Here is a 27022-nt window from a genome sequence, read left to right on the forward strand (position 1 = left end):
ATTATTGGTAACTATGCTATTGCAAAGAGGTACCCTATTTACATGGCTTTCATGGATTTGAGGTTACTAGGTTATACTGAAGGGGTTCTGCCCACATCACCCTCCCATACCGGAGCAGGGGTCATCAAAAAGATGAGAAAGTAGAAAAAACGGTATAAAGGGATAAATTTCACATTTAATATTTGGATCCAAGAAAAATTAAAATATCTTGTTCTTTACAACTTAATGTAAACAAATCAAATTAAACAAAATTTATATGGACATATAAACGTATCACAAGAACAAGTGGCACACAGAATTAATCCAAGGAAGAGCACATCACAAAATATACATATATACAACATATATATACAACATATACAATATATAAACAACGGCGTACTCTAAGAGAGGTAATTGAAACCTTTCTCAAAGTATATACACTCCCTCTTATGAGTTATATAGATCTGAAAGGGAATCCTATTGGCGCCTGAGAAAAAAAACATTCTCTCACAAAACTAGCCTAATACAGGGCGCAAGAAGTTAAAACAAATACAAATAATGATAGGGGGACTCCTTCAACACATAAGTGTCGACGCGGTCGCGTTTCCGCCAGTAGACTCTTTATGGCTTCATCAGGACAGGGGTACTAAAACAATGTTATAAAAACAATCATTATCTCACAAACAATGTACATGTGCAAACACCAACTCACCCTTCTGTGTTAATGCAGCGTCCGCCGTGCTCAAAGAGCCTCAATTCATACAAAACCCATATAGATGCACCAACAAGAGTGGAACTCCACAAGCCCAGACTGAACCACAGTGTATAAAAGACATATACCAGCAGTGAGTAAAGTAGATAAAAAAATGATGAGGGTAGGTGAAAGTGAAGGGGGTCCACCGAAAAACGTAAAACAACTGAAATGTGTGTTCACGCATGCCAGCAAGCATAGATCAAAACATACTATCAATATTACCATCCGGCAAGAAAGGACGTACCTTGCAGAGAAACTATTGATAAACACGCCACTCCCAACAGGGGAGGGCAAAAAGGAAGAAATCCTCTCAAACTAATGCCCGGGGCCCTGCAGGAGAAATAACCACATCTGTATTCACAAAGAAGGGGGGCCAAACCGGAACAAAGATCAACTTCCCACATTTTACATATCACGCTCTCACTCGTATTAACATACCTTTCGGGCAATCACAAGCGTGCAGGGTCCACTTGTCCAAACAAATGGGGAGACAAAATGCGTGGAATGCGTTAAATGGCAAAAGAAAGCAGGGCGGCGAAATTACGCTCCTACAGCTCCTGGTGAGATACAACAACAACAACACCACCACCACTGAGTCGCTGGACAAAAATTAAAACAATAACCCAACAGTATCTCATCAAGTCCATACTCTCCAAAGGGAAAAAAAAAACCAGGACCTACATACCTTGAAATGGAGTCACACTGGCTCAAAAACCGGTATCAACAATCCACAGGTAAGACTCTCAAGTTCATCTAACTCTCTCGCGTAACTCCGCGGCTCATAAGGAGCGCGTTGACATCATACATCAAATGTCGGGCGTCCCTCACCCAGAACATAAACAACGGACACCCGAACGCCGTTACCACACAGTCATCACTACTCTCCTACGGCATAGAAATGGAGAAGCGACTGCCTCACATGGAGGTATGGACATCAATCACAACCCCATAGCCCTCTGGTAAGAGCTATAACACAAGATAGACCGCCACATACATCTAACCAGTCATCCCAAGCATCCAAAGAAGTGGTCCAAAAAACCACATACACTTTCCGTTCATGCACCGATACACACAAAAAAATTATATAATAAATTGAACGAGCCCATTTTAATCCCAGTGCAGGGGGAAAAAATGTACAACCACCACCTTAACACATAATAAAAAGAAAACAAACAAGCGGTACCAATCCCCCGACCCCTACTACATCAATAGAGGCACTGCATAATCCCATGAGGATTCACACTCTGAACCCACAAAAGGGTAACGAAATCCGACAAAATTAAGAACAGCAATGTACAAAACAAAAAGAATTGTTACAAATCAAGAAAAAAGAATTTATACACAATATCAAGAGGTCAAATTACAGTACAAATGTAATCAGAAAGGGGGTACAGTGTCGAGAGGTCTATTCTAGTTATGTAACTGGTCTTTTCTCAAGGGTAAAGTCCACACTCCCCAAGCTGTATTAGGGAGAGGAATCTGCCATCGACCCAATCCTGGTTCATTAGCCACCACTGCAATTGGTGTGCAGTGCCCTCCGAGATCTGGATGCAATCGGACAGGTTCCCCTGATGTTGGGCCCACTGGAACTTTAGGTCCCACTGCAGAGCCCGCATATGCCATCTGGCATGGTCCACCAGCAGGATGTAGGAGGCCATCAGACCTAGTAGCCTGAAGGTCAAACTGACCGACACCCGGGATAGAGGCTGAAAGATCGGAATCATAGCCCGAATATCCCGGACACGCTGTTCGGAAGGATAGACCAGAAACTGCGTTGTGTCCAGAAACGCTCCGATGAAGAGAAGCTTCTGAGTGGGAAACAGGTGTGACTTTGGCACATTGATGGAAAACCCCAGCAAAAGCAGGAGGCCAGCCGTAGTCTGGAGGTGGGACACAACAGTCTGGGGCCTTTTTCCTTCTTGGGCACCAGAAAGTAGAGGGAATAGCAACCACGACCTACTTCTGGTACAGGAACAAGCTCAATGGCTCCATTGGCAAAGAGTGCCAAAACTTCCTGTTGGAGAATGGCCAGACGATCCTCCGACATGCAATGGTACTGAGGTGCATGGATGGAGGGGTAGTCTAGAAGGGGAGGGAGTAGTCTGACGTGATGGTGCGCCAGTGGGGGAAGTGATGGCGAATCCTGCAGCCCACTGGCGTTTGGTGGCTCTGAAAGGTCGGACTAAGAGGGTTTGGAGGTTGCTGTGGAGGGGGCTGTGGTGGACTGGCCCGCCCGCTAGCCCCCAGAACCATGGCGCTGGTTCCCACATCCCCGGCCGCACAGAGGCTGAACAGCTTGCGCCGGCCTGTGGCTCTGGGCGGGACGAGGCAGGGTACCCCTTCGGTAGCAATGCGGTGGTGGAGAGGCCCAATGACCTGGTCGTAGCTCGAGAGTCCTTAAAGCGCTCACAGGCCTCCTCCGGGCACCGGGGCAGCACCTGCACTACATTATCCCGCACAGAGTGAGTGTAACGGCCCAACATACATGCAGTGTTTACCAACCGCAGTCCCAAGCTGCAGGAAGAACATATTGTCATCCCAAGGTGGTCCAGCTTTTTGGAATCCCTATTGGGCGGTGCGTTAGGGAATGCGCCTTTGGAGGTGGAGGCTTGAACCACCAAGATCTCAGGGGTGGGGTGTTGGGAGAGGAAAATGGGGTTGGCCGGGTGGTGGAGTAGGGCAATCATACTGTCCACAGGAGTCCGTCTTGGGCCTGGACCAGTGCCCAAAAGGATGTCTGTGAAGGCTTCATTAAATGGCAGCAGAGGCTCCGAAGAGCTCGCTGCCGGTGGAAGCACCTCTGTGAGGAGGTTAGTCCTGACAGCCACCATAGGTAGTTCGAGGTGGAGAGCCTCGGCTGCCCTACGCAACACCACTGTGCATGACGCTCCCTCCACCGTAGCCACAGTAGGAGGTGATAATATGCCATGGTCTGGGGAGGTATCCAGCCACTGGCTTCTCCCAGTTCCTCTCTCTAGTCCGGGTCATGTGTGATCAGCTCCAAAATCGAATTACTTAAGAAGCAAGATCGAGATGTATATGTATGGTGTGGCCCCCGAGCCTTTTATGGAGAGTGTGAGTGACGAGAAGGGGCAGAATCCCACTTAGATTTCTTGTGTTTTTCTTTGACTTACCCACAAATTTGAATCAAGAGGAAGATTGACCCTCTAGAAAAACTCCAACGACTTCTGAATCTTGAACGGAACCAGGACCAACTTTCGACCTGGATCGGTCTTTTGATCCTGGCAATGTACAGTTTCACCTTGTAGTCTCTTTCGGCGTTCAAGTTCAACAACTCGCAGTCACTGAAAACCTAAGGGCCATGGCTCACCCCCGGCACCACAGGCAAATTTGGTGAGGATCAGTCGCAGACATTTATTTGCAACAGTACTTACAAGGCTTAAAAAACTGTCGTTTTGGGAGGTGACATGTCCCTTACAAACTGTAAACATTTTTGGGGTTGGGTAAGGATCTCTTGAGAGACAAGAGGTAGCTCCGGCTCTTTGTCTGGTGGTGTGGCGCCTATATAGGCTCCACATATCACTTACAGACCAGGACAGCATCAGTGGGGAGCCATATGGTGCCACGTAGCAGCGAGCAGAGGTAATGATAAAAAGGTTTCGGATCCACTCTGGCACCTGGAGAATATTCAAAAGGTGAGGAATATGTGGCTAGAAATCACTATCAGAAATTATTATACTGAAAGTTCATGCAGAAATGGGATTCCGTGTCCCTAAGAGCAGGTAGCAGGTTGCTACGTGAAAATCATTCAACCACAGATTCCAAGCTACAGGTGTAATATTTTGAACTGATTGTATGGAACATGTTATTTGGTGTAATATTATCAACTGTAGACTGCAGCTTTCTACATGATGAAAAATTATATGAAAGCTTCATATTCAGTTGAGCAAGTAATTAAATATCAATGTTCAGCAGAAAGATACTGCAGAATATGTATGGGTTACTACTTTTTAAGAAGGATCTTTGACAGCATACTACCAAACACATTCTCAGCTTACAAAACAACAGAAATGATATGTTGCTTATAAAAATAACTAGTGCCACAGTAGTAGTACATAAAACATTACTTTTGTAAATAGAAAAAAAATTGTCAATGGTACATTATCCATGGGTAAGCTTTTATTAGAATTAAAAGTCAGATTTGTGCTTACTTTGCTTTGTAGGGTGACTCGGAGGTCGAATTCTTTGTCTCCATTAAGGTCTCATATTCTTTCGCTCTGGTGGGGAAAATAATAATAATTTATTCCTACTGTCCACAACAAGCTTCTATTCTTTTTATAAGTACAACTTGGTTACTTACTCCTACAAGAAATATCACTATTGCAGCGTTATTCTGATACCATGGACTAACATGTTTTGAGAAAAGCATGCATGAAGTACTCAGGATAATCTTCAGCAAGAACAAGGTGGCGGAATAGTGCCTTCCAACGTGCCAGCGCAAAACGGGAGGCTGCTTTCCACACAGACTCAGTGTGAAAATATGTCAGACAGATGGTCTGTTAGTGTACAACAGGAACATGGTTACATACAGAATTGCTATGCAATGATACAGCACCCACTTAACACTGTGTGGCCATGATTCATGATCTATGATTGTAGCGAGTTAATTCCACAGTCAATAGTATGCACGTGATGACTGACACCACATGGTGCATCAATGAGAAAATCACAATAGTGTAACACAGAACTGTAGTCTCCATAGGGGTAATGAGTAAATTCCCTGTCTCACACGGACTTACTAGGTGAGCTGGAAATCCTTCCACATAGGTTCCAGGCCTTTGACTCCAGGCTCTTTTCACACCCAACCTATTCTAGGTTTCAGAGCCTCACAAAGACAGAAAAGGCCTGAGTGTCTCAGGGCAGGCACCTTAAGGAGTGTCAAAGGACGGCATAATGATGTCCTCTGTATTTTACACTGAGATCTTATGCACTGTTATTTTTAACTTACATTGTAGTTTTTGGTCACTGTTTTAATTAGATCGAATAAAGTTATTGACTGACTGACAGATGTCCTCTGCAACTTTAAGCTTGGGAGATCTAAATCTGCCCCAGACCAGAGAACTAGTTCCAATTTCTTAGAATGGCCCTCTATGAACTCAAGAGCAAGGTCAACATATCTGCTTTGTGCCTACATGCTATCCTATACAAGTAGATCCCAACAAAACTAGGTGGGCTCAGAACTCTGCATGCATGCTCAGAATTACAGTTCATACCAGCACTGATTTGTGAGATCATTCCTTTGGCTCCGGGTTGCTACATCATCACTTTTGCGCTGCAACCCCTTGATCACCAACATCCTATTCCTACCAGCAGCTCAATCAATATCTGTGCCACTCCAATCTTTCTCTAAGCTTTACCTCAGCACACATCCCCTATCTAACCAAACCCCAGCTCTTGCTACTGTATCGCCACTCAGCCCTTCCCTGCACTACCTAATGTAAAACCTCCACTCGTGTGCCACGGCTTTGTAAGTAATGACTAAGCTACTTCTCTTCAGTAATGATCTTTCTGGAGGATACTCTCTCTACCTGCAGATTCCTCAACTATTGAATGTCCCTTGGCACCAGACTGGATCTAAAATGTAGCAATAGCTTTCCTGCACTGGTAGGTGGCGTCTGATCCAAGCCATATAGGTAAGAGCCAAGACATGTCATCAACAGACCCATAAATCACCAATCCAGCACCCTGACAAACAAGTTACTTACCTTCGGTAACAATGTATCTGGTAGAGACACAGTCTAGCCGGAGATTCCTTAACTTAGAATATCCTCAGGTATCAAACTGGATCTGGAAAATTATTATCAGCAGTACCTCTGCGTGCCAGTGGACAGCGTTGCATGGCTCCGCCCTGATGTCGTCCACAGACATGACGTCAGTGGAGCCATATTAGTCCCACCCGGTGTACAGATGTCAGTTTTCTTCGGTGAAACTTTTCCGGGCAACAACGCGGAGCCACTACTAAAACTGTGTGTGGGAACAGTGTGCCAAAAAAGATGACAAAATTATGAAACCATGACAAAAAGAATAGAATGGTGAGAAAATCACCATAAATGACAGTAAAAGGGCACTGTAAACTGAAAGGAATTGAAGGGAAAGGGTAGAGTACCCGCTCTTAGAAAAGCAAAAACTATGTCCTCCTATGAGGCAAAACAGCATTTGAAATTAATATCATGGTGAACAATAGGAAGTCTGCAACCACAGGATGCAACCGTGTAGGGCAACAAGACCAGAACATCATGACTCACGATAATCAACCATAGGTCGACAACAACAGGGAATGTGCAACCATACATCCTATAAGAGACCTATTGACTGAGGCACAGTCAAATAGACCCCGAACCCATCGACTGTAGCAGAGTCAAGCGGCCCCAAAGTAATAGAGAAAAGACAGGGGAAGGTGGGACGGAGGGAAGAAGAACATGAGTAAGCCCCACAATAGAACAATCAGGGTGTAGGAGCGGAGAAGGACACATAAACCTACCACCCAATCATGATAATGGTTGGAGAAATAACAGATAAAAACAAATGAGCCATCCTGCCCAGGAGGGAGGTGAAAGAGGCCACCCCGCAGGAAGACAAAAGCCACCTCAAATAAGATGAGTAGGTAAAACCCAACCTGCAAAAGTCCTCGCAGAGCGGGGAGGATGGGTGGGAGTTAACGAATCAGCGGCTAGATTGTGTCTCTACAAGATACATCGTTACCAAAGGTAAGTAACTCGTTCATCTGGTAGAGACATCTAGCCGCAGATTCCTTAACTTAGAATAGATACCAAAGCCATACCCCCATTGGTGGAGGGTCTGCGACTAAAACCCATCAAGTTTCAAAGAGAACTTTGTCGCCAACAAGTTGAATAAAACACGGTGGGGACAGCAAAGAAAGCGTGGCCGTCACCAGACCAGTAAGCTCTCTAAGGAGCAAAAAACAAGGGGAGGCAAAGGCACCACAATCTGTCAAGGGACGGTACAAAACCTCTCACGTCCAGACAGGGATGAAAGGAAGCACAGAACCAGAATGGTAGTGCTGAATGTGAGAGAGTCCAGAAACTTTTTTAAGTAGGTGAAATGAGCACAGGATCGAGGGATCCGCAAGAGATAAAGACCCAGAGAAGGGACAAGACGGTATGACAGAGTCAGAGCATACCGGCCGAGCACGCACAACAGTGGATACAAAGATGTCACCATGCACAGTATATATAGAACCATGACTACCAGGAGAAACATGTATATGGAGGACAGGAGTACACATGAGCAGACAGTGCGTACTGTGAAAACCCCACCACATATATATAATATATATAATGTTGTAGCGTTAGAGAGAGAGAGAGAGAGAGAAAGAGAGAGAGAGCGAGAGAGGCCCGCTCCCATGAGAGCGATAGAGAGAGAGGAAGAGAGAGAGAGACTGGGGCAAAAGTCCTCAGAGACAGCAGCAAGGAAAAACCTTGTATGCGTGACCTCTAGTGTGTAGATTGCAAGACAAATATACACACAGACATGTACACATCTATGAAAAAATTGAAAAGGGCTCAAAGAGCATGCCCTAGAGAATATAAGGCTGCTCCATAGGTACCAACAGTGCCGACGAGAAGCCTAGCAGGACAGGACAATGTCCAGACACGTAAAGCGACATCAGCTACCTATAGGAGAGGGACCCCGGTCCCCCGAGTGACAGTTCGGGAGACGGACCACCACATGAACAAGGAATGAGTCGGTACTATACGTACATAGAGTAACAGAACATTGTATAGAGATCCATTTACAAAGACCACACAATGACAGTGAGTATCCTGAAGAGAGCACTTCCACTGACAACAGTAGCAGAAACCAAGAGCAGAAGTGTCTGCACTCCTGTGCGGCAGTGAACAGAGGACTCTGAACCCCTGCTTGGGAAATGCATGGCAAAGTAAGGCACAAGACAACGTACAGCATTGACGTGTCTGGCGGGGACTCCACCGCCCATAGACAAAGACCATACAGGGTCTGAGCCACGAGAAATGACCAAAGCCAGGGGGGTGGAGAGTAGAAAACAGCCAATTCAGAGGAGCAAGGGATATCGCAGGCACCCCATAACGGTGTACTTTGATGTACCCACATGACGGCCCGAATAGAACACAGAAGAACTGTGCAAGAATGGAACAGAACAACACTTGCTGACAGCAATGACAGCCAACTTAGGCAAAAAGAGCAAAGCTAAAAGAACATGCCAGGGTGAGTCAGTCATGGCAGAAACCCAACAACACCTCGAAGACGTCTGCATCCACAGATGCAGGGGAGAACTACGGACCAACAGCAGACCACAGTCCATAAGCACTAGAAGAGAACAACGCCAACCTGTGGGTCGCAACAGGGGAGGGAAGGAAAGGGGCGTCCTACAATAGCAAGAAGATACCACAGTCTGATCCATAGGACAACCCCGCCTAGGAAGACTCCACAGGAGCCTACGAAGCTTCCCGGGCAAGAAAGGACAGCTATACAATAGCCAATGGATACCCCACATAGGGTAAGCCTCATTTGCATAAGCAAAGGGCACCTCTTGAGATAAACTCAGACAGAGGACCCAAAAAGAAAAGCTGAACCAGCTGACCAGCTGCACCAAATAAGGGCAAAAACGTCTGAATAGCCACACAGACAATCTGGGAAATAACGTCATGAACGCATTGACGGATACCAAAACAAACAGAGACAACACTGCATATGAAAGTAGAAGTCTGCAGAAAGACTAGAAAATACAAAGTTATGGAAGCCCAGACCTGAGATGGTGGCCCACTGAGTCAGCATGATTGTCAAAAAGGGCAACCCCATCAAAGGGCAGATCCCTAAGACGCTCCTGAACATTTTCAAGGAAACTGCCACCGCGCAGCCAGGTATGACCTGGCCATCGCCCGACCCACAGAGTCAGTGGTGTCTATGGCTGATTGAATGGAAAACTGTGCCATTTCCCGGCCAATATGCAACAGACGCTCTAAGTCAGCATGGGGACCCTCTGGAAGAGATGGAAGAAGACGCTCGAGTCCCAAAGGGCAAAAGTAGTCCATGCAAACACGCAAGAAGTGTTTAGAGCTCGGAGGCCCGAGCTCGTGGACGCAAAGATATGATGGCCACACAACTACAACCAGCGAGACTCCCTAGTGGGAGGAAGCAGCGGGGGAGGAGAGGAAGGTAGCGAGGCTGAGGCCGTCTGGACTACCAGTCCTTGAGCCCTAGGATGGAGGAACAAACAGACAGGGTCATCTGGAGCCGGGCGATGTGGTGTAGCACGATCCACAGGGTCTCAAGATGAGGGCTGCGCCCACATCCCAAGAAGGGTGTCAAATAACGACCCGCCAAAAGGCAGCAAGGGCTCCACCTCAACGGCATCCTGGTGGAGTAGATCCAATAAAGGATCAGAAGGCAAAGAGACTGAGGGAGGCTGCATGTGTAAAATATCTACAGCCCTGCGAACAGCCCTTGTAAACGCCGCAGTAGCATTCGTGGCCATTCTAGGTGACGAAAATAAACCACCTATAGGGGACGGTTGGAAGCGAACCCATCCACCAGACAGTAGAGGCGCAGTAGCCCGAGGTTGATCAACGGACCATTGTACTATGGGCGCCTGCTCTTTAGAGCACCGTAACAACTCTGGGTGTGGGGAACCCTCAAGGGCCTCATCCTCTCCTAACAGAGAAACAGAAAAGGCCGGCACCGGTGTTGACAAACGTCAAGACGGCATCATATCTACGTCGATGACCACCAAAGGTGACTCGTCCACCCGTCGTTGGACCGCCGTCGACTCGACCACCGAGATGGGGAACTGCGGAGAAGAACGGTGTTGACTTGGAGTCAAGCACCACGCTGCAGCCACATCTGGCGTCGGCGCAGGGAGCCTCACAGGGCTATGCGGAGACATCACAGGGGGGCTTGACGTCCAACACTAATGCCCCTCCGGGCCGTGTCCCGTCACTGAGAATAGGCTTCCATCTGGGCTCAAGCCCTCCCCCCCCCCCCCCCAACACCAGGAAATGGTGGGTAGGGGGGGCCCAACTTCTGGGCATCGAGTCCGGTAGGGACTGGGAGCAGCTGGCACTACTGTCACGTACATGCAAGGCCGACGACCTCCGAGACTTGTGTTTGTGCTTACTGGTGTCAGGCGAACAATGTCCGCTGGAACGACTCCGTGACTGGACCTGAACAGGAGCCCCAGCTCGAGATGAAGACCGGCGATACGGAAACTCCGAACGGGACATCCGGGCGGTCAGCAACTTCATCCGAGGCACCACATACAGATCGCGTGCAGATCAGTCGCTAACATCTGCCACGTACAGGTCTCACATGACTTGAAATCTGAAGGCATTGCACACTGTTCCCAGACGCTGAAGGAGGCGAGAAGGCCTCAAAATAAAACAGGCCAGAGGAACCGCCACTCCTAGATCCGCGTTGGGATGCGGAAAAGAAGGAAATTGACGTCAGCGCGCCAGGAGGGATTTATATGGCTCCACTGACGTCATGTCCGTGGACGACGTCTGGGCAGAGCCCTGCGGCGCCGACCGCCGGCACACAGAGGTACTGCTGAGGAAATGTTTCCAGATCCAGTCTGACGCCTGGGAATATTCTAAGTTATGGAATCTGCGGCGAGATGGCTCGATCAGATACAGAGACATGGCCGCTTAATTAGACAGTGACAATTCTAGCTTTAAACCCTATTAATCAGATGACAAAAACCATTCTTGAGACTGAAGAGGTGGGCGGCATTGGTGAGGAATATGCAAGTAGACACCAGAAAGATCTTCACCACAGTTAAGTAGGTTGTTCTTGTGATGGATACTTCTACCTGCAGATTCTTCACCTTCTGAATCCAGAAATAGTTCTCAAAAAACAAACGAAGTGAAGACCAGGTCGCTGCACAACATATTTGCACTATGACTACACCTCTGGCCAGTGCTGAAGAAGATGCTTCTGCTCTTGTATGGTGAGCTCTGATTCTTTTTGGCTGTTCCTTTCTGAAAAGGACATACCAGATTTTAATTCAAAGAATGATCCACCAGGACAGTCCTTTTCTGGACCACCCTGCCCATTTTGTTACCCATATATCTGACAAAAAATTGTTAGTCCGATCTGAAGTCGTTAGTACTGTAAATTTAGTATTTGGCCATCATATGGGAGTCTAAGCAATGCATTCTTCACACAGAGACTGTGAGAGAGGACCAACCTAGTTGCATTCTCCCAAAATAATATCCATACACAAAAGGGCAACCAGGTGAAAAAAGAAGAAGGGGGAAACCACTTAGAAGTCCAGCTGGGAAATCCAAAGATTTTGGAGTAGACTTCTGACTCCATCGGTCCAGTTTCCTTTACAGACGGCCTAGCACGAACAGAAACTTGTTCAGCAGTGGACTTAATAGCAAGTCCTGCCATAAGCGGATTCGAATCCTTGGAGTCATGAGAACTATTGCCCCTACTGGATGGCACCTACCTGAGATAACGAAACCGCTCTTATTAAATATCCTAAAAGATTGCCCAAGACTTCCTCAAACCAATTTGACTTCCCAATTCAAGAGGTCAGTATACGCTTGGTGGGAGCTTTAAGTTACACCAAGTTGTAATATTACATGGCTTCTTTTGATTGGTGTACAGACCGTTTGCAGTCTGTAAAATGATTTGTCCGCTGTTTTTGACCAGTTGCTTTCAAAACCTTTGGCGGGGACTTTGTAACGCACCTGAGGAAAGTCAGGAAAATGGTCAGGCGATTTAGTCGATGTTTCTTAAGTAATTTTGCCCGGCGTTAAACGCCTCTAATACCATACGAAGTTTATCAAATAAAGAGGCAGGCGCTGGAGACAGGAAGACAGGAAACAAGTTTTATTCCGACGGAGCAGAACACATCAGATCGGACAACAAGGTATCGTCTCGAGGTGCTCTCTCTAGCCTCTCTGAGGCCTGGCCTTTTATACACTGGTTTACGACATGTGACCGCTCTTTCTTACAATAAAGACATTGTGAAGTAATGAAAAACGACATCCCCGGTACCCCCCCAGTTCCGGCTCATTCCAACACGTGGCTACAGTAGAGGTCCTCACCCCCCCATACAATAGGAGGGGGCTATCACGCAGCTGAGTGTTCCGCCGATTCCTTTGGAATGTGTGCGCCTGATCGAATCTCAGGGGTTGGGGAGGTCATGATCAATAGTAGCTCCTTTGAAGAGGGGCGAGTGCATACAGTAGTGGGCAATAAACTGTATCCTCAGGCCAAGGGATGACCAGCGGTCCGTGCAGACAATCGGGCTCAGAGGAAGGGGTCATCAAAGGAGGGGTATTCATGGAAGGAAAGGAGGTGTTGGTCAGGCGCGGGGTGTGATTCCCAGAGACAGAGTCATGCGGAAGAGGAGGGTTCATGACTTGTGCATGTGAGCGCGGGGGCAGCCAGGGTGCATGGGGGATGGTTGCAGGGTCAGGGAAGTGCGCTGATGATCGATCGTGAACAGGGAGACCATGGTACCTAAAATGGCTGTCGTGTATGTTCATACGTGAGTCTGAGGAATGGGCAAGATGGCGCAGATGATGTTCAATTCACGAACTAAAATTCCACACACCTTCTCCCAATATCTAGATGCTAGTAAGACCACGAGCCTTGTACGAACTGAACCTAAAATGGCCGCTACAATGTCAATTGGGGTACCAGAATAGGTTGAACCTGCAGACCCCTACTGCGAAACCCACATACAGGATTCCAGGCGTGATCTGTGATCATGGCGATGAGTACCTTGGACATTTAAGTCTAGAGGGTGGAACGTCTGTTTAATTACCATTTGACATAATGATCCTTGGCTGGAGCTTGGAACACACCTTCTCCAAATATCGACACATCAGAATTGATGCTTTTAACACCACTAGTGCAGCCAGACTACTGGGGAAAACCATGATATAAAAAAATTAAATTAGAATTTTGAGATTGTGCAGTCTAGCAACCTCTAGGATGAACATCATATATGGTTGTGCCTGATCAATTATACTAACAATAACGGTTCTAATTTAAACTTACTATTGTACATGAAAATTAAAAATAAACCCGGGCACACGTTATAAGGTAGATATGCTTAATAGCAGAGTCTCTGATATCACAAATATTTCCTTAATAAGTCCATTCAAGGTTTGTGTAAAGTTTCAAATTAGTTTTACTCATTGTTATCGACAAGCACAACCAGCCAACAAGTGTTTCGTCACAGTGGGAAGTATCCTGTGACTTCTTCAGTTGCGTTACAGGCATACCCACCATGCAACCCTCTACACAGACATTTTACTCACAGGATCTCCGTTACTCCGGTTCATTTGCTCCTGTAACCATTGATTTTTTTTACTTTCCATTACCGAACACTGACCAGCCGGTTTGGAATTATCACCAGCTAGACAGTTGTTTAGAAGGTTCCATGTTTTGCATTACAGCTCTGAAGAAGTCACGGGATACTTCGCACTGTAACGAAACACGTGTTGGCTGGTTGCGCTTGTCGATAACAATGAGTAAAACTAATTGAAAACTTTCCACATACCTTGAATGGACATATTAAGGAAATATCGGTGATATCAGAGACTCTGCTGTTAAGCATAACTACATTCTAACGTGTGCCCGGGGTTTTGTTTTCTCATAAAGGGCAGGTCTTTCTCCCACACACACATAGGGGGTATAGGGTACCTCCCCTAGCCTGGTTGCACCGTGTTACTTACTTATTGAACACACACAACACAAACATAGCAAGGCGCCACACTTCCTGGCACATCACAAACCCTATCTTGCAGACAAATCTTTACTATTGTACACGTTTTGTCTACAAGTGTGTGACTATAGGGTTGTTCCTTCTGCCAGACACTCATGAACCCTGAAACAAGACAAAATAGAGTAAGAAGTAAGAATGTCAAGGAAACACAAATCACAGCTGATGCGGTGTATAAACACACATGCGCTGAGTACACACCAAGAATGACACTTAGCATGCATGTGAGCATGCCCTACCGTGTAAATTCAGTGGTTTAAGTTGATGTCTTATCATATTCTCAGCAAGATGTATTCAACAACGCTTCACGTCTTTCATCAGTTATGAAGCTCTCTTTTTGAAGAACTAAGATACTGATTATTTTTAAGGACTGATGTGGTGAGAACAAGGTGATGCTGTCCCGGCTTGGTAACAAGTAATAAGATTACCAACAGGTAGTTTTAAGTGGCCCCGTAAATTACCCATTTGGGACCCCACAGAAAGATGCATTTGTTACAAACCTGCTGAACTTATTGATCAGAAATATTATATTTTTTGTTTTTCCTACACATCGGTACCTCTGAAAATAGAAGGGCTCATTTCAGGTAACAGCCTTACGCCTCATTAATGTGCATGGAGTGTATGTAGAGATAGGCAGGTACACATACACACAGCCCTGAAGAAGGCCTCATACCCACATGGGCTACTAACGCTCAATTAAAACCCTGTACATGTTTTTAAATATGCCAATGGTACCCTTTTAATAAATAGTTATTATTCTTGGGTTTACCGCGAGGCATTTTTAATACTCTTTTCTCAACTGGTTCCCTGCTTTATCCAGAAAGATACTTTATATAAGAACTCCCATTCATGATTGAGTCCGCCCTGGTGATACTACTCTACCAGGGTATGGAAAGGCTCAGGTGATGAAGCATGCCATTATCTAGTGGGTGAGATGCCCACTCCAAAATCTTTGGATTCCTCAGTAGAACCTCTTAGCGGTTTCCCTCTTTTTTCGCATGGTTGCACTTTTGTATATGAGTCTACGCAGTGCAGCATCTCTTTCACCTTCGTGGAGTGGGCAGAGGAGAAAAACCTGGAGAGCATAACGCACTGGCTTATATTGAATAGTGTAACTGCATTTGGAAGAAAAGACACTTTTTATGTGGACCAGCTTGTCTGGCAAAAAACAAATAATTGGATGCTGAACACTCAGCACTTGCAATTGACTTGCATGCCAAGCTGACACAATGGGCACCAAAAACACTGTCTTGAATGTCAAAAGCAGTCTGTGACAGCTATGCAGAGGCTCAGATGGAGCCCCCATCAAATGTTAGAACAAAATTAAGGTCCCACTGATAAATAAAGGGAAAGGAAGGAATATGTATGAAAGCACCTTTAGAAAACTCATAAGTACCGGGGACTACAGCTGAGATCGTCAACAAAACGTGCAGATGCTGTGGCATTCAAGTAGTCTGACACAAGCTGCAATGAGCCTGCCTTAATTGGCCAGTCATACTGGTAAGTAAATAGCTTGCCCCAGGACTTGCTGCAACCACTGCCAAATGACAATCTTCTTGGTGAAGACACTGGGTGCTGATGTTAATCCAATCCTAGGGACTGATAATGAATGAAGCATACCACAAAACGCAGTTACCACCTGTGTGACTTCAGGATTAGCATGTGGAAATAATGGCTCTGCGAGTCAAAGGACACTATCCAGTCTTCCAGTTCCAGCGCTAAAAGCACATGAGTTTGGGCAGTATTTTGAATTTCTCCTCGCCAAGGAAGGAATTTAAGACTGAGATCCAGGATTGGATACAGAAACCATCCTTTTGTGAACTAGGGAGAACAACGTGTCAAATGCTTGCACAATTTCTTGTTCTGTGACCAATTCCTCCACCCCTTTCTGCAGTAGTGCCCCAACATTCTTCTGAACAATTGGAGTGTGGTCTGCTGATTTGGAAGAACAAACTAACCATACAAAATCTCGTTCTGCACTTGCTGACAACCAACCATGAAAGCAGTCAACAAGCTATGCAGTGTTTGTCAACAGACTGCCCAAGTGCCATTACCTGGTGCAGACACTATTAAGCATACCCTGTAAGGGAATATAAACTGAACTCATGATTGTGGTGGCCAGTGCTCTCTGGTCTCCAATGGACTATCTAAGTACTGAACAGGTATGGAATCTCCTTATGAAACATCATATCACAAGAGTCAAATCCGGGTCTCCGGCCGATCCACTCAAGCCAGTAATGTTTAGAGACTCGACACTCTCCCACCCGGTTCGTGACTTGATTAACATCTCACTTTCATCCGGCCGGGTGCCCCCGAGGTGGAAGCAGGCTGTAGTAATGCCCATCCTAAAGAAGCCATCTCTCGACCCTAGTAAATCGGAGAACTACCGTCCCATCTCGCTTCTCCCGTGGCCAGCCAAACTTGCGGAAGGGCATGTTAACACCGCCCTTTCCAACCATCTGTTGCGTACCAATGTTTTGGACACTACACAGAATGGTTTTCGGGCTGGTCACAGTACGGAGACAGCTCTCCTGTTTATGGTCGAGCATCTGAGGGCAGTGCTTGATGCAGGTCAAACGGCGGCGCTTGTTTTGTTAGATCTGAGCGCCGCCTTTGACACTGTCTCGCACGACATTCTCCTGCAGCGCCTCGAGGAGGCAGGTGTGACCGGCACTGCACTTCAGTGGTTCCGTTCGTTTCTAGCGGACCGATCCTTCTGCGTGGCTGCCCCGCCCTATCAGTCTAATTTCCATCCTCTGTCGTTCGGGGTTCCGCAGGGTTCCTCGCTGAGTCCCACGTTGTTCAATCTTTACGTGAGGCCGCTGGCTGAGGTCATGAAGTGCTGCGGCCTGACTATGGTGTCATACGCAGACGACACTCAGATAGCGGTCACGATCAGCGGGGACCCCGAGGTGGAAGCACCCCGATTCAGGGACGGACTTCGGGCGGTGGCCAGTTGGATGACGTCCAACTGTCTCCAACTGAACGCCAATAAAACAGAGGTGATGGTCTTCGGTAAGCGGACGGATCTCTGGGGAGATATCTGGTGGCCCTCTGAGCTTGGCCCTACCCCCACTCCGGTTTCGGAGAGTAAAAATCTGGGTGTATGGTTGGACCCCGCGCTCAGTTTTGTCGGCCATACGAAAAGGACGGCAGCCTCCTGCTTTGGCATCCTGCGTAACCTGAGACCTGCACTCAAATTTTTTGATGCCGCAACCCGCCAACTTGTGGTTCAGGCGACGGTGCTAGCTCGGCTTGATTATGCCAGCTCCCTCTTTATTGGGTTAAATCAAGCCGAGCTAGCTCGTCTCCAGCGAGTGCAAAACGCAGCAGCCAGAGCAGTTGTAGGCCTACCTAGGTTCTGCTCAGTCTCCCGCACCCTAAGTGCTCTCCACTGGCTGCCGATTAAGCAGCGGATTCATTTTAAGGTGCTCTGCCTGGCTTTTAAGATCTTAAAGGGCCTATCCGCCCCCATATTGCATAATCTTATGCGCCCATATACCCCAGGCCGCTCCCTTCGCTCCTCCGACCTGGAACTGGCAACTGCCCCACGATTCAAACTTAGTCGAGCTGGGGGTCGTTCTTTTAAGGTGCGGGCAGTAGCTTTGTGGAACGCACTGCCTCGCGAAACACGATCTCTTGACGATTTACTTTCCTTTCGTAAGGCCGTCAAGACTCTCCTTTTTCCTCAGTCCTGTTAAAATTTGAATTTTAAATAAATCTGTTCCTCCGTTATGTTGTGTGGCTATCTTGTCGGGCGCCGGGACGCTCCTTTGCTGGAGCAGCTGTGCGCATTACAAATTTCACTAACATAACATAACATAACATAACATGTTGGGGATTTAATGACTCTTGTACAGCTCTGGTAACATGAAAAGTTATAATATAGTACTATAGAAACAATGTCAGCCACAGAAGCACACTAGTGGACTTCAGCACACTGAAACATTACACTGTGGAAGTGTGTAGAGCCATAGCAAGCCCCACGTGGAAAGTGGACTGGTGTGTGTGTGTGACCAGTCTCTAGGATAGGGGGAAAAGAAATATAGTTAAAAAAATAAGTAGGAGATGTTAATTTCCAAACCACAGTATGTCATGGGGACCACATTTGCAATATAGGCCCCGTTAACAGAGGATCAGAACTCCAGCAACATGGTTACAAGGAATACAGTTTAGAGAAGATCAGTAACTCATTCAATCCACTCATACCCTTCTACAAAACTTAACACAGAGGAGGGGGGTCTGGAGATGGCATTGGAAAAGTATGATTTTCAATTTATTTTTTAAGGTTTCTTGTGAAGGGGCCATTCTGATGTTAACAGTTAAGGAGATCCAGATTCTCAGAGTGCACCCTAACATCTTGATGTCTTTAGAGTGGAGGATTACAGTAGCTGCATCTCTGTGCTTCTTGTTCGAAGTTGCCCTCTGGAAATGTGTTGGTTCTGATTGTGTAAAGGGCTGGTCTCTTATAGATCTTCTGCATGATGTCAGCAAGTTTGAAAAGTCATCTTTCTTCCAGGAGGAGCCAATTGGGAGCCAACAGAATAAGTGAGACATGGCTGAATTTTCTAGATCTACTGGGAACCAAAGTTACAGGTAAGTAACTTGTTTTCTTGCCCCAGTATTGGAACTTTCATAGATTCCCATGCTTTGTATCAGAGTAGCTAGCAGTAAATCACAAAGACACATTTTGCAGATACATGGCATCACATAACCATATGAGCAATACTTACAGCATAGCAAAACACTAAACAAAATGTGCTCACCAGGATGGAGGGATCGTAGGGAAAGCTCACCTCTCAATGAAAAAGATTCCGCAGAACTGCTTGACCAACAGCCCGTCGTCTCGTCCTGCAGATTCCAGGCAGTAGTGCTTCGTGAAGGTATGAGTACTGCTCCACGTTGCTGCCCTGCATATGTCCTTAATGGCGACTCCAGAGAAGAGAGCCACAGACGATGCCACAGACCTCGTGGAATGTGCACGGACTTTCCTGTCCAGTGGCTTGCCCGCCTCCTGATGGCAGAATTGAATCGCACTGGAGATCCAGCGGGAAATTCCACTCTTTGCCAAAGGAAACCCCTTCCGTGGGGCACTGTAGGACACAAACAACTGGGATGATTTCCGAAAGGGACGTGTGCGCTCTAAATAGAATTTCAAGCATTTCTGAACGTCCAAAGAATGTAATGTGCGTTCCGCAGGTGTAGAAGGACGCAGAAAGAAAGACTTTAAAATCAAAGGTTCATTCAAGTGGAACTCAGACGGCACCTTAGGAATAAACTTCGGATTGGTGCGAAGAATAAGAACATCCTTTTTGAATTGAAGGAACGGATGCACTATGGAGAGGGCTTGAAGCTCACTAACTCTTCTCGCTGATGTTAGAGCTAAGAGGAGGGCCAGTTTACAAGACAGGAATTTCAAATCCGCCTTGTGCACAGGCTCAAACGGAGCTTTCATGAGCTGAGCCAGGACAAGATTGAGCTGCCAAACTGGTGGAGGAGTCCGCACTGGAGGATACATCCGGAACAAGCCCTTTAAGAACTGTTTAACAATCCTAGAGGACCATAAGGAAGGGCCTGAAGAACTGCGCCGAAATCTTGATATGGCTGCAAGATGTACCTTCACAGACGAATGCGCCAACCCAGACTTAGCCAATGATAGTAAGTATGGCAATAATTGATGAGGCAGAGACTTGTAAGGATGGAGACCTTGTCTTTGACACCATAGGCAGAACCTCTTCCATTTAGCCTTGTAAGTTTTATTGGTGCTCGGTGCTCGAGCCTGTGACAAAACGTCTCTACATTCCTGGGGGAGATTCAGGTGACGGAACTCTCTGTGTTCAGGAGCCACGCTGTCAAGTGTAGCGATTTCGGATCCGGATGGTAAACTTGCCCCTGATTCCTTGACAACAGGGACGGAATTGGTTGTAAGCGAATGGGAGGAGCCTGGGAGAGCCGCAGGAGTTCTGTGTACCAGAATTGCCGGGGCCATGCTGGAGCAATGAGTATCATCTTGCATGGTTCCGCCTTCATTTTCCTGAGAACTCGAGGAATGAGGGGAATTGGAGAAAAGGCGTAAAAGAATGCGCTGTACCAGGCCATCGAAAGGGTGTTCCCCAGGGATCCCTGATGGTGAACCTTGCTTGCGTAAAACCGGCATTTGGCGTTCACCGGAGAGGCAAACAGGTCGATGGTTGGTGTCCCCCAAACCGAGAACACACTCTCCAGAATGGATTGATTCAATTCCCACTCGTGAGTCACCTCTGTCTGTCGACTCAGGGCATCCGCCTTGACATTGAGGGAGCCTGCCAGGTGTTCGGCTCTCAGAGTGATGCTGTGAAGAATTGCATAATCCCAGATCCTCTGAGCTTCTGTGGACAGAGTTTGCGACCTCGTACCCCCTTGCTTGTTGACGTAGTGCATGGCTGTCGTGTTGTCCATTCGGACCAGCACTGCATGGTTGCGAACTCTGGGAAGGAAAGCCTGCAAAGCCAACCGAATGGCCGTCAGCTCCAGAAAATTGATATGGCACTGGCGCTGCTCCGGACTCCAGTGCCCGCTGACTTGAAGCTCTCGGAGCACTGCTCCCCAGCCTTCCAAAGAGGCATCCGTGGTCATGATCAGGGGGGGATGGTGAAATTCTGAACGTCAGACCTTGCGCGATATTGTCTTGTACTAGCCACCATTCGCATGCCCTTCTCATTGCCGCTGTCACCAACACCTTGTCGTTGAAAGAGCCCTCTGCCTGGCGCCATTGTTTGTCTAGTTCTTCCTGCAGAGGACGCATTTGCAGCCTGCAATGTGGTATTAATGGTATGCAGGAGGACATTGACCCGAGAAGGGATTTGTAGTGACGGACTGAAAGGCATTTCTTGTGGAACAGTTGGCGAGCTGACACCATCAACTTCTGTTGACGCTCCTCCGAAGGACAAGCTGTACATTGCGTGGTGTCCAAAATGGCCCCCAGGAATTTTGTGGATCTGGAGGGTTGCAGAACTGATTTGTGTTCGTTTAGCTGAAGGCCCAGGTGACGGAACAACTGGATGCAAGTTGAAACGGCTTGAGAAGTTTCCTTGAAAGATGGTGCCTTGACGAGCCAGTCGTCAAAATAAGGGAAAACTTCCGGAGATTGTTTTCGTAGAAAAGCCGCTACTGGTGCCAACACCTTGGTGAACACCCTTGGCGCGGACCGAAGGCCAAACGGTAGCACCTTGAATTGGAAATGGTTCTTGCCCACTGTGAAGCGTAGATATTGTCTGTGAGCTGGGTGTATCGGAATATGGAAATACGCATCTTCCAAATCCGGGGACGCCAAATAGTTGCCTGGGTTCAAAAGAGGAAGAATTTCCTGGAAAATGACCATCCTGAAAGAGAGCTTGATGAGATAGGTGTTGAGCTCTCGTAGGTCTAGTATGGGGCGCCAAGTCTCTGCCGTCTTCCGCACGAGGAAGAACCTGGAATAAAAACCTCTGCCCCTCTGAGAGAGAGGTACCGGTTCTATTGCCCCCTTGAGGAACAATTGATGGGCTTCGAGATAGAGTAGTCCCAGATGTTGCGTGCGGTTGGCGCCCGGAGCTCTTGTTGGAGGAAGATCTTGGAATTCCAACCTATGGCCACTCTCTACTATATTCAGGACCCACTGGTCCGTTGTTATGGACCTCCAGCTGTTCAGACAAAAAGATATCCTGCCCCCCACTGATGTGACTGGGAGGGAAGGAACAGTAGGTAGAGCCAGGAGGCCGCTATTGTCGCTTGGCGTTGTCCCGTCCCTGACGGTCCTGACGGCCTCGCGGAGGTTGGCGAGAGTAGGACGCCGATTGTCCCTGCCGTTGATGTGAGTATTGGGTCTTATGAGACTGCGAAGATTGCGAGGAATATCTCTGTTGGGTGTTGCCTCTATACGAAGAGAATCCTCTGCCCCGAGCACCTTTAAAGGGGACCTTACGGTAGTTGAGTGATCCCAAGGACTTCGCCGTGTCTGTATCCTTTTTTATATTTTGCAGGGCATCATCAACATGCTTACCGAAAAGCATCTCTCCATCAAATGGGAGATCCAGGATCTTATTTTGGACCTCGTGACGAAACCAGGTGGCTCTCAACCAGCCCTGGCGACGTAGCACTGCTGACCCTGCTAAGGCCCGAAAGGCAGTAGACGCAATATCCATAGCACAGTCGATAACTTCAGAGGAGGATTTCCCTCCCTCCATCAGCACTCTCTTGGCCTCATCCCTTGTGGAGTCTGGTAGTTGTTCCACAAACGGTTCCATGTCGCACCACATCTGGCGGTCGTATCTGCCTAGAATGGCGAGAGCATTCGCCGCCCTAACAAGCAAGCTGGCCATGGAGGAAAATCTCTTCCCCCCGTTATCCAGACGTCTACCGTCCTTGTCTGGAGGCGTAGTCAAAGGTGTTGACGGGTTTTTGGACTTGCTTTGGGCGGCCTGTGAGATCACTGAATCAGGCTTCGGCTGACCAAGAAGACAAGCAGGACTGCCTTCTGGGGCCTTATACTTCTTTTCCAGTCTGGGGAGAACCGGAATAACCGTAGCTGGATTTTGCATGATTTTCATACCTTCCTCCCACACGTTCAATTATGGGAATGGACTTGACCGATCTTCTGTATTGTTCCTTGAAGTCATAGAGGAAACATTCAGACTCTTCGCTCGTAATCGGCAGTCCAAACCTCTTTGACGCTCTCTCCATTAGGTTATGGAATCCCCTATATCAACTGGAGGGGAGATAGAAGTATCACGACCAGCGGCGTCTGGATCTTGCAGCCCACTGTCCCCCTGATCCAAGTCTGGATCTTGCAATGGATCAGTCAAGGGATCCACCTGTACCGCCTCATCGTCCGAAGAGGTATCCTGCTGGATAGTATTGGCTGGTTCAGGATCCGGTGTCCGAGAACGGATCATAGGTATCACCGGTGGTGGTGTGGGGGCACCACTGGCAACGGAGGCAGACCGATACCTGGCTGTGCTTGTGACAACACCTGCGGTGGAGGTTGCGCAGACTGCATTGAAGGCTCCGCAGGAAACCTGTTTCGATAGTCCTGCAGCATCATCTGTAGATCAGAGATGAGAGAGGCGGGCATGGCCACCATGTCCTGACCCAAACCAGGCGGACGTCGCTCTTCTGGAACATAGTGATGAAACTGTTGGCCACCTGTATGTTCGTAATAGTCCTCCGTGTCCGTCTCCTGCAACTTAACATTCAAGTCTGAGGGACTATAGGCAACCCCATATGGACCACTCTCATCCTCGTCCGACTCATCATCCAGCAGCATTGTCGGTGGATGTGACGAAACTCGTCGAGGGGACGTCATTTCCGGTGTAATTTTCATTTTTTGCAGTGGAAAATGCATTTTTTGATCCGTCGGCGGTCTCGTCGACGGAGCCGTCGTCGACGGTACAGCAGTCATTGACGGTATTTGCGATGGAATCGTCGACTGTACAGTAGCCTTCGTCGACGCAATCTTGGTCGTCGACGGAATGATCGTCGACGGCTTCGTAGACGAACTCGTCGTCATTACCATCAGCGTCGATGTCGAAGTTGTCGTCGTCGTCGTCGTCCTTGTCGTCGACGAGGCCGTCGACAGCACCTTACCGGAGCTCGTCGTCGTCTACGTGGAAGAAGCGATCGTCGACGAACCTGGAACCTTGAATGACGACGAAGTCGTCGACGTGGAGACCGCTACCGACGACGAGCCCGTCGACGGAGCCAAGGAAACAGCAGGAATTTTCACAGATGGAATCGTCGTCGACGTACCTGGTGTTTTCGTCGTCGACGGACGCTGTTTTTTCTCCGGCCCGGTTCCTGGGGTGACAGCAGAGTGTTTGTCACCGGATTTTTCTTTTTTGGACAGAGGAGAAGTGATATTAACCTCCTTTTTGTCCTTTGAGGCTGGAACCAATCCCACAGCCTGTCCCTGCCTCTCCTTTTCACTTCCGTGAGGAGATTGAAGGGGACCAGCCCTCTCAGACCTGTCAGAGATCTTATGAGGGGCCTTAAGAGGGGGCTCAGCTGCAGAAGAACCAGGGGGAGACTACCCCTCTTCCTGGATCTGTGAGAGGACGCAAAAGACGTTGAATCCTCTTCATCCGATGAGAGCACCTCCTTCCGAGTCTTCATCTTTTGAAGCCAGGTCAAAAGCCGACCCTCTCTGTCACGAAGAGTCTTGGTAAAGAAGGTTCTACAAATTTTGCAGTCTGTGGCCTTGTGATCAGGGTATAAGCAATAAATACAGTTGTCATGCTTATCCTCCACAAAAAGTCGTTTTTTCCCACAAGAGGCACAGGACCTGAATAAGGCCTTCTTCTCCTTGTCAGACATGTCTTGAATCCAGTAGAATAACTTGAAGAAATAACCAGAAGGTTGAGAAAACTGAGCAGAGCTCAGTGGAGACTCCCTAGCACAACGTGCGGTAGAAAAATCTGAGGCTCTAAGCTCTCTCAGGAAGGTTCTATGGGGTGAGGCTGCTCTGATTGGTCCTGGCAAAAGTTTGGTCTCTTTTACAAAAAGAGGGCGATAGGATACAAAATGAGATGAGGCCTAGGCCTATGTTTCTCTTTTGTTTCTATGGTTATTATACTACCGAGGCTCCCATTCCGACGACGGGGAATGATACAAAGCATGGGAATCTATGAAAGTTCCAATACTGGGGCAAGTCATGTTTTGGGGATACATGCCAGAAGTGAGTTACCACAGTTTAGTCTTTAAAGGACTAAGGACTAAACAACTAATTGGAAGTTATGAGCTCAGGTGAATGACTTGATGCTCATGATAGTTTCAAATGAAAATAGTCTGCTTTGCTAGGCTCTTGATGTGGTCCCGAAAGTTTAGGTGTTTGTCTAGTATGTATTCCAGGGATTTAGCACTTCCTGTAATGTTCGGCTTGCTGCTTAGCAAGGAGCTCTACTCAAGCGCCATAAGAGGAGGGCTGCTATCACAATTTTAAGTGAGTTCAATTTAAGGTTGTGCATGCTTATCCAGAACTAGTTTTCAGTGTGCATTTGTGAGGCTTTGGAGAAGCCTTCTAAGAAAGTAAGTTTCATGTAGAGCTGCGTGTTCATCTGCGTAGAAGATGTAGCAGATGTTAAAGTGATTGAGAACAGAAGCAAGGGACTTGAAGTAGATATTAAAGAGCATGGGAGAAAGGAGGGAGCCTTGATGAACTCTATGGTAGAATTTTGCGCTGTTAAAGGAAGAGCTAGCTATTTTGAAACATTGACCTCAGTTTTCCAGAAAAGAGGTGAAACATCTGAGTACTGGGCCTCTGAGGTCTATTGTGCTCTCAAGAGCTTTTAGGAGTAGAGCGTGACTAAACAGTGTTGAAAGTTGTTGATAAGTTGATGAGGAGACACGAGTATCTGTTGTCTAAAATGTCATGTGCGTCATCTACAATGTTGAGGATAACTATTTTATTGCTTGATTGGAGATTATAGAGCAGGCTGTTTTCATCTAAATATAGTCTCATTAGTGTTTCACCTACTTTCCAGCACAGAATGGGAATGCTTCAGATAGGACAGAAGTTACTGAAGTCCTCTGGGTTTAACTCATGTTTTCTTTAGCACTGCACTGCCCAATTTTGAGTTAGTCCAGTACAGATTCTGTCGCCAGCGCTAAATTCATGAGGTTCAACCAGAACGGCATCACCACCTGGCTCATCTGTTTTTGAGTGGAGGTGGTTATGAGATCAGAAAAGTGTGAGGAAGGTCTCATTGTGTCTAAAATTCTGGTTAGATCAACTTTAGAGTTTATTTTAAAAGTGGGCCAGCGGGCCTTGGATTTGGGTGATAAAGAGGAGAGATTCTGAATCATCTGGAGGATTGCAAGGGAGACCTCAATTTTCTCAAGTTTGTTAATGAAGTAAGAGAATTTTTCAGATTTCTTTCTAGTGAAGTCTGACTTGACGTTCAGGGACAGTATTATAGAATGTTTAAGAACTTGAAATAATGTTTTTAGGTTGATTCTTCGCTTGGTCAATTTCTGGTTTTATGAACGTTGATTTGTCTTTAAAGATTTATTTTTATTTTATTTCCTTCCTTCCTCAATAGGGTTAGGGAGTAATGTGCTGCCTCTCAGAGGCATCAATTAATCACTATTAGTGGTGAAACTCCACCCATTGCGTTTCTATTTGTTTTGTCGCTTGCCATTGGTTAAATTTGGTATTGCTCTTCTTCTCTCGCTCATTGATTGGCTGTTGGTCCGTTACCTCACTTCCATTTTGCTTCCATTTTTCAGGAAGCAGCACCGACCAACTACAGTTTTGTTCCGCTGGTGGGCTGCTATCATTTTATTTAGGGACTACTTCCTTGTTACTTTCTGCCACCACTGGTCGCAAAACATGTGAGGAAGAACCCGTTTTTATTTTGCATTTTTATTTTAATCTGCACGGTAGCAGTGATCACGGGATATGCTTATGTTATTGAGTACGTGAGGAAGAACCCGTTTTTATTTTGCGTTTTCATTTTAATCTGCACGGTAGCAGTGATCACGGGATGTGCTTAACGTATTGAGTGAGTGCTATA

At 47.1% G+C, this 27022-nt stretch overlaps 1 protein-coding gene across 2 annotated transcripts in view; it reads right to left on the reverse strand.

Annotated features, from left to right (window-relative positions):
- The window catches only part of SCAPER (S-phase cyclin A associated protein in the ER), a 3246499-nt gene that overhangs the window by 1651177 nt on the left and 1568300 nt on the right, over positions 1-27022 (reverse strand). For both annotated transcript variants that reach the window (XM_078685236.1, XM_078685237.1), the window contains exon 22: positions 4909-4974. In XM_078685236.1, the coding sequence (XP_078541362.1) occupies positions 4909-4974 (66 nt within the window). The remainder of the gene's footprint in view (positions 1-4908; positions 4975-27022) is intronic.

The sequence above is a fragment of the Lissotriton helveticus genome, chromosome 3_2, assembly GCF_964261635.1.
Source record: "Lissotriton helveticus chromosome 3_2, aLisHel1.1, whole genome shotgun sequence".
Taxonomy (NCBI): domain Eukaryota; kingdom Metazoa; phylum Chordata; class Amphibia; order Caudata; family Salamandridae; genus Lissotriton; species Lissotriton helveticus.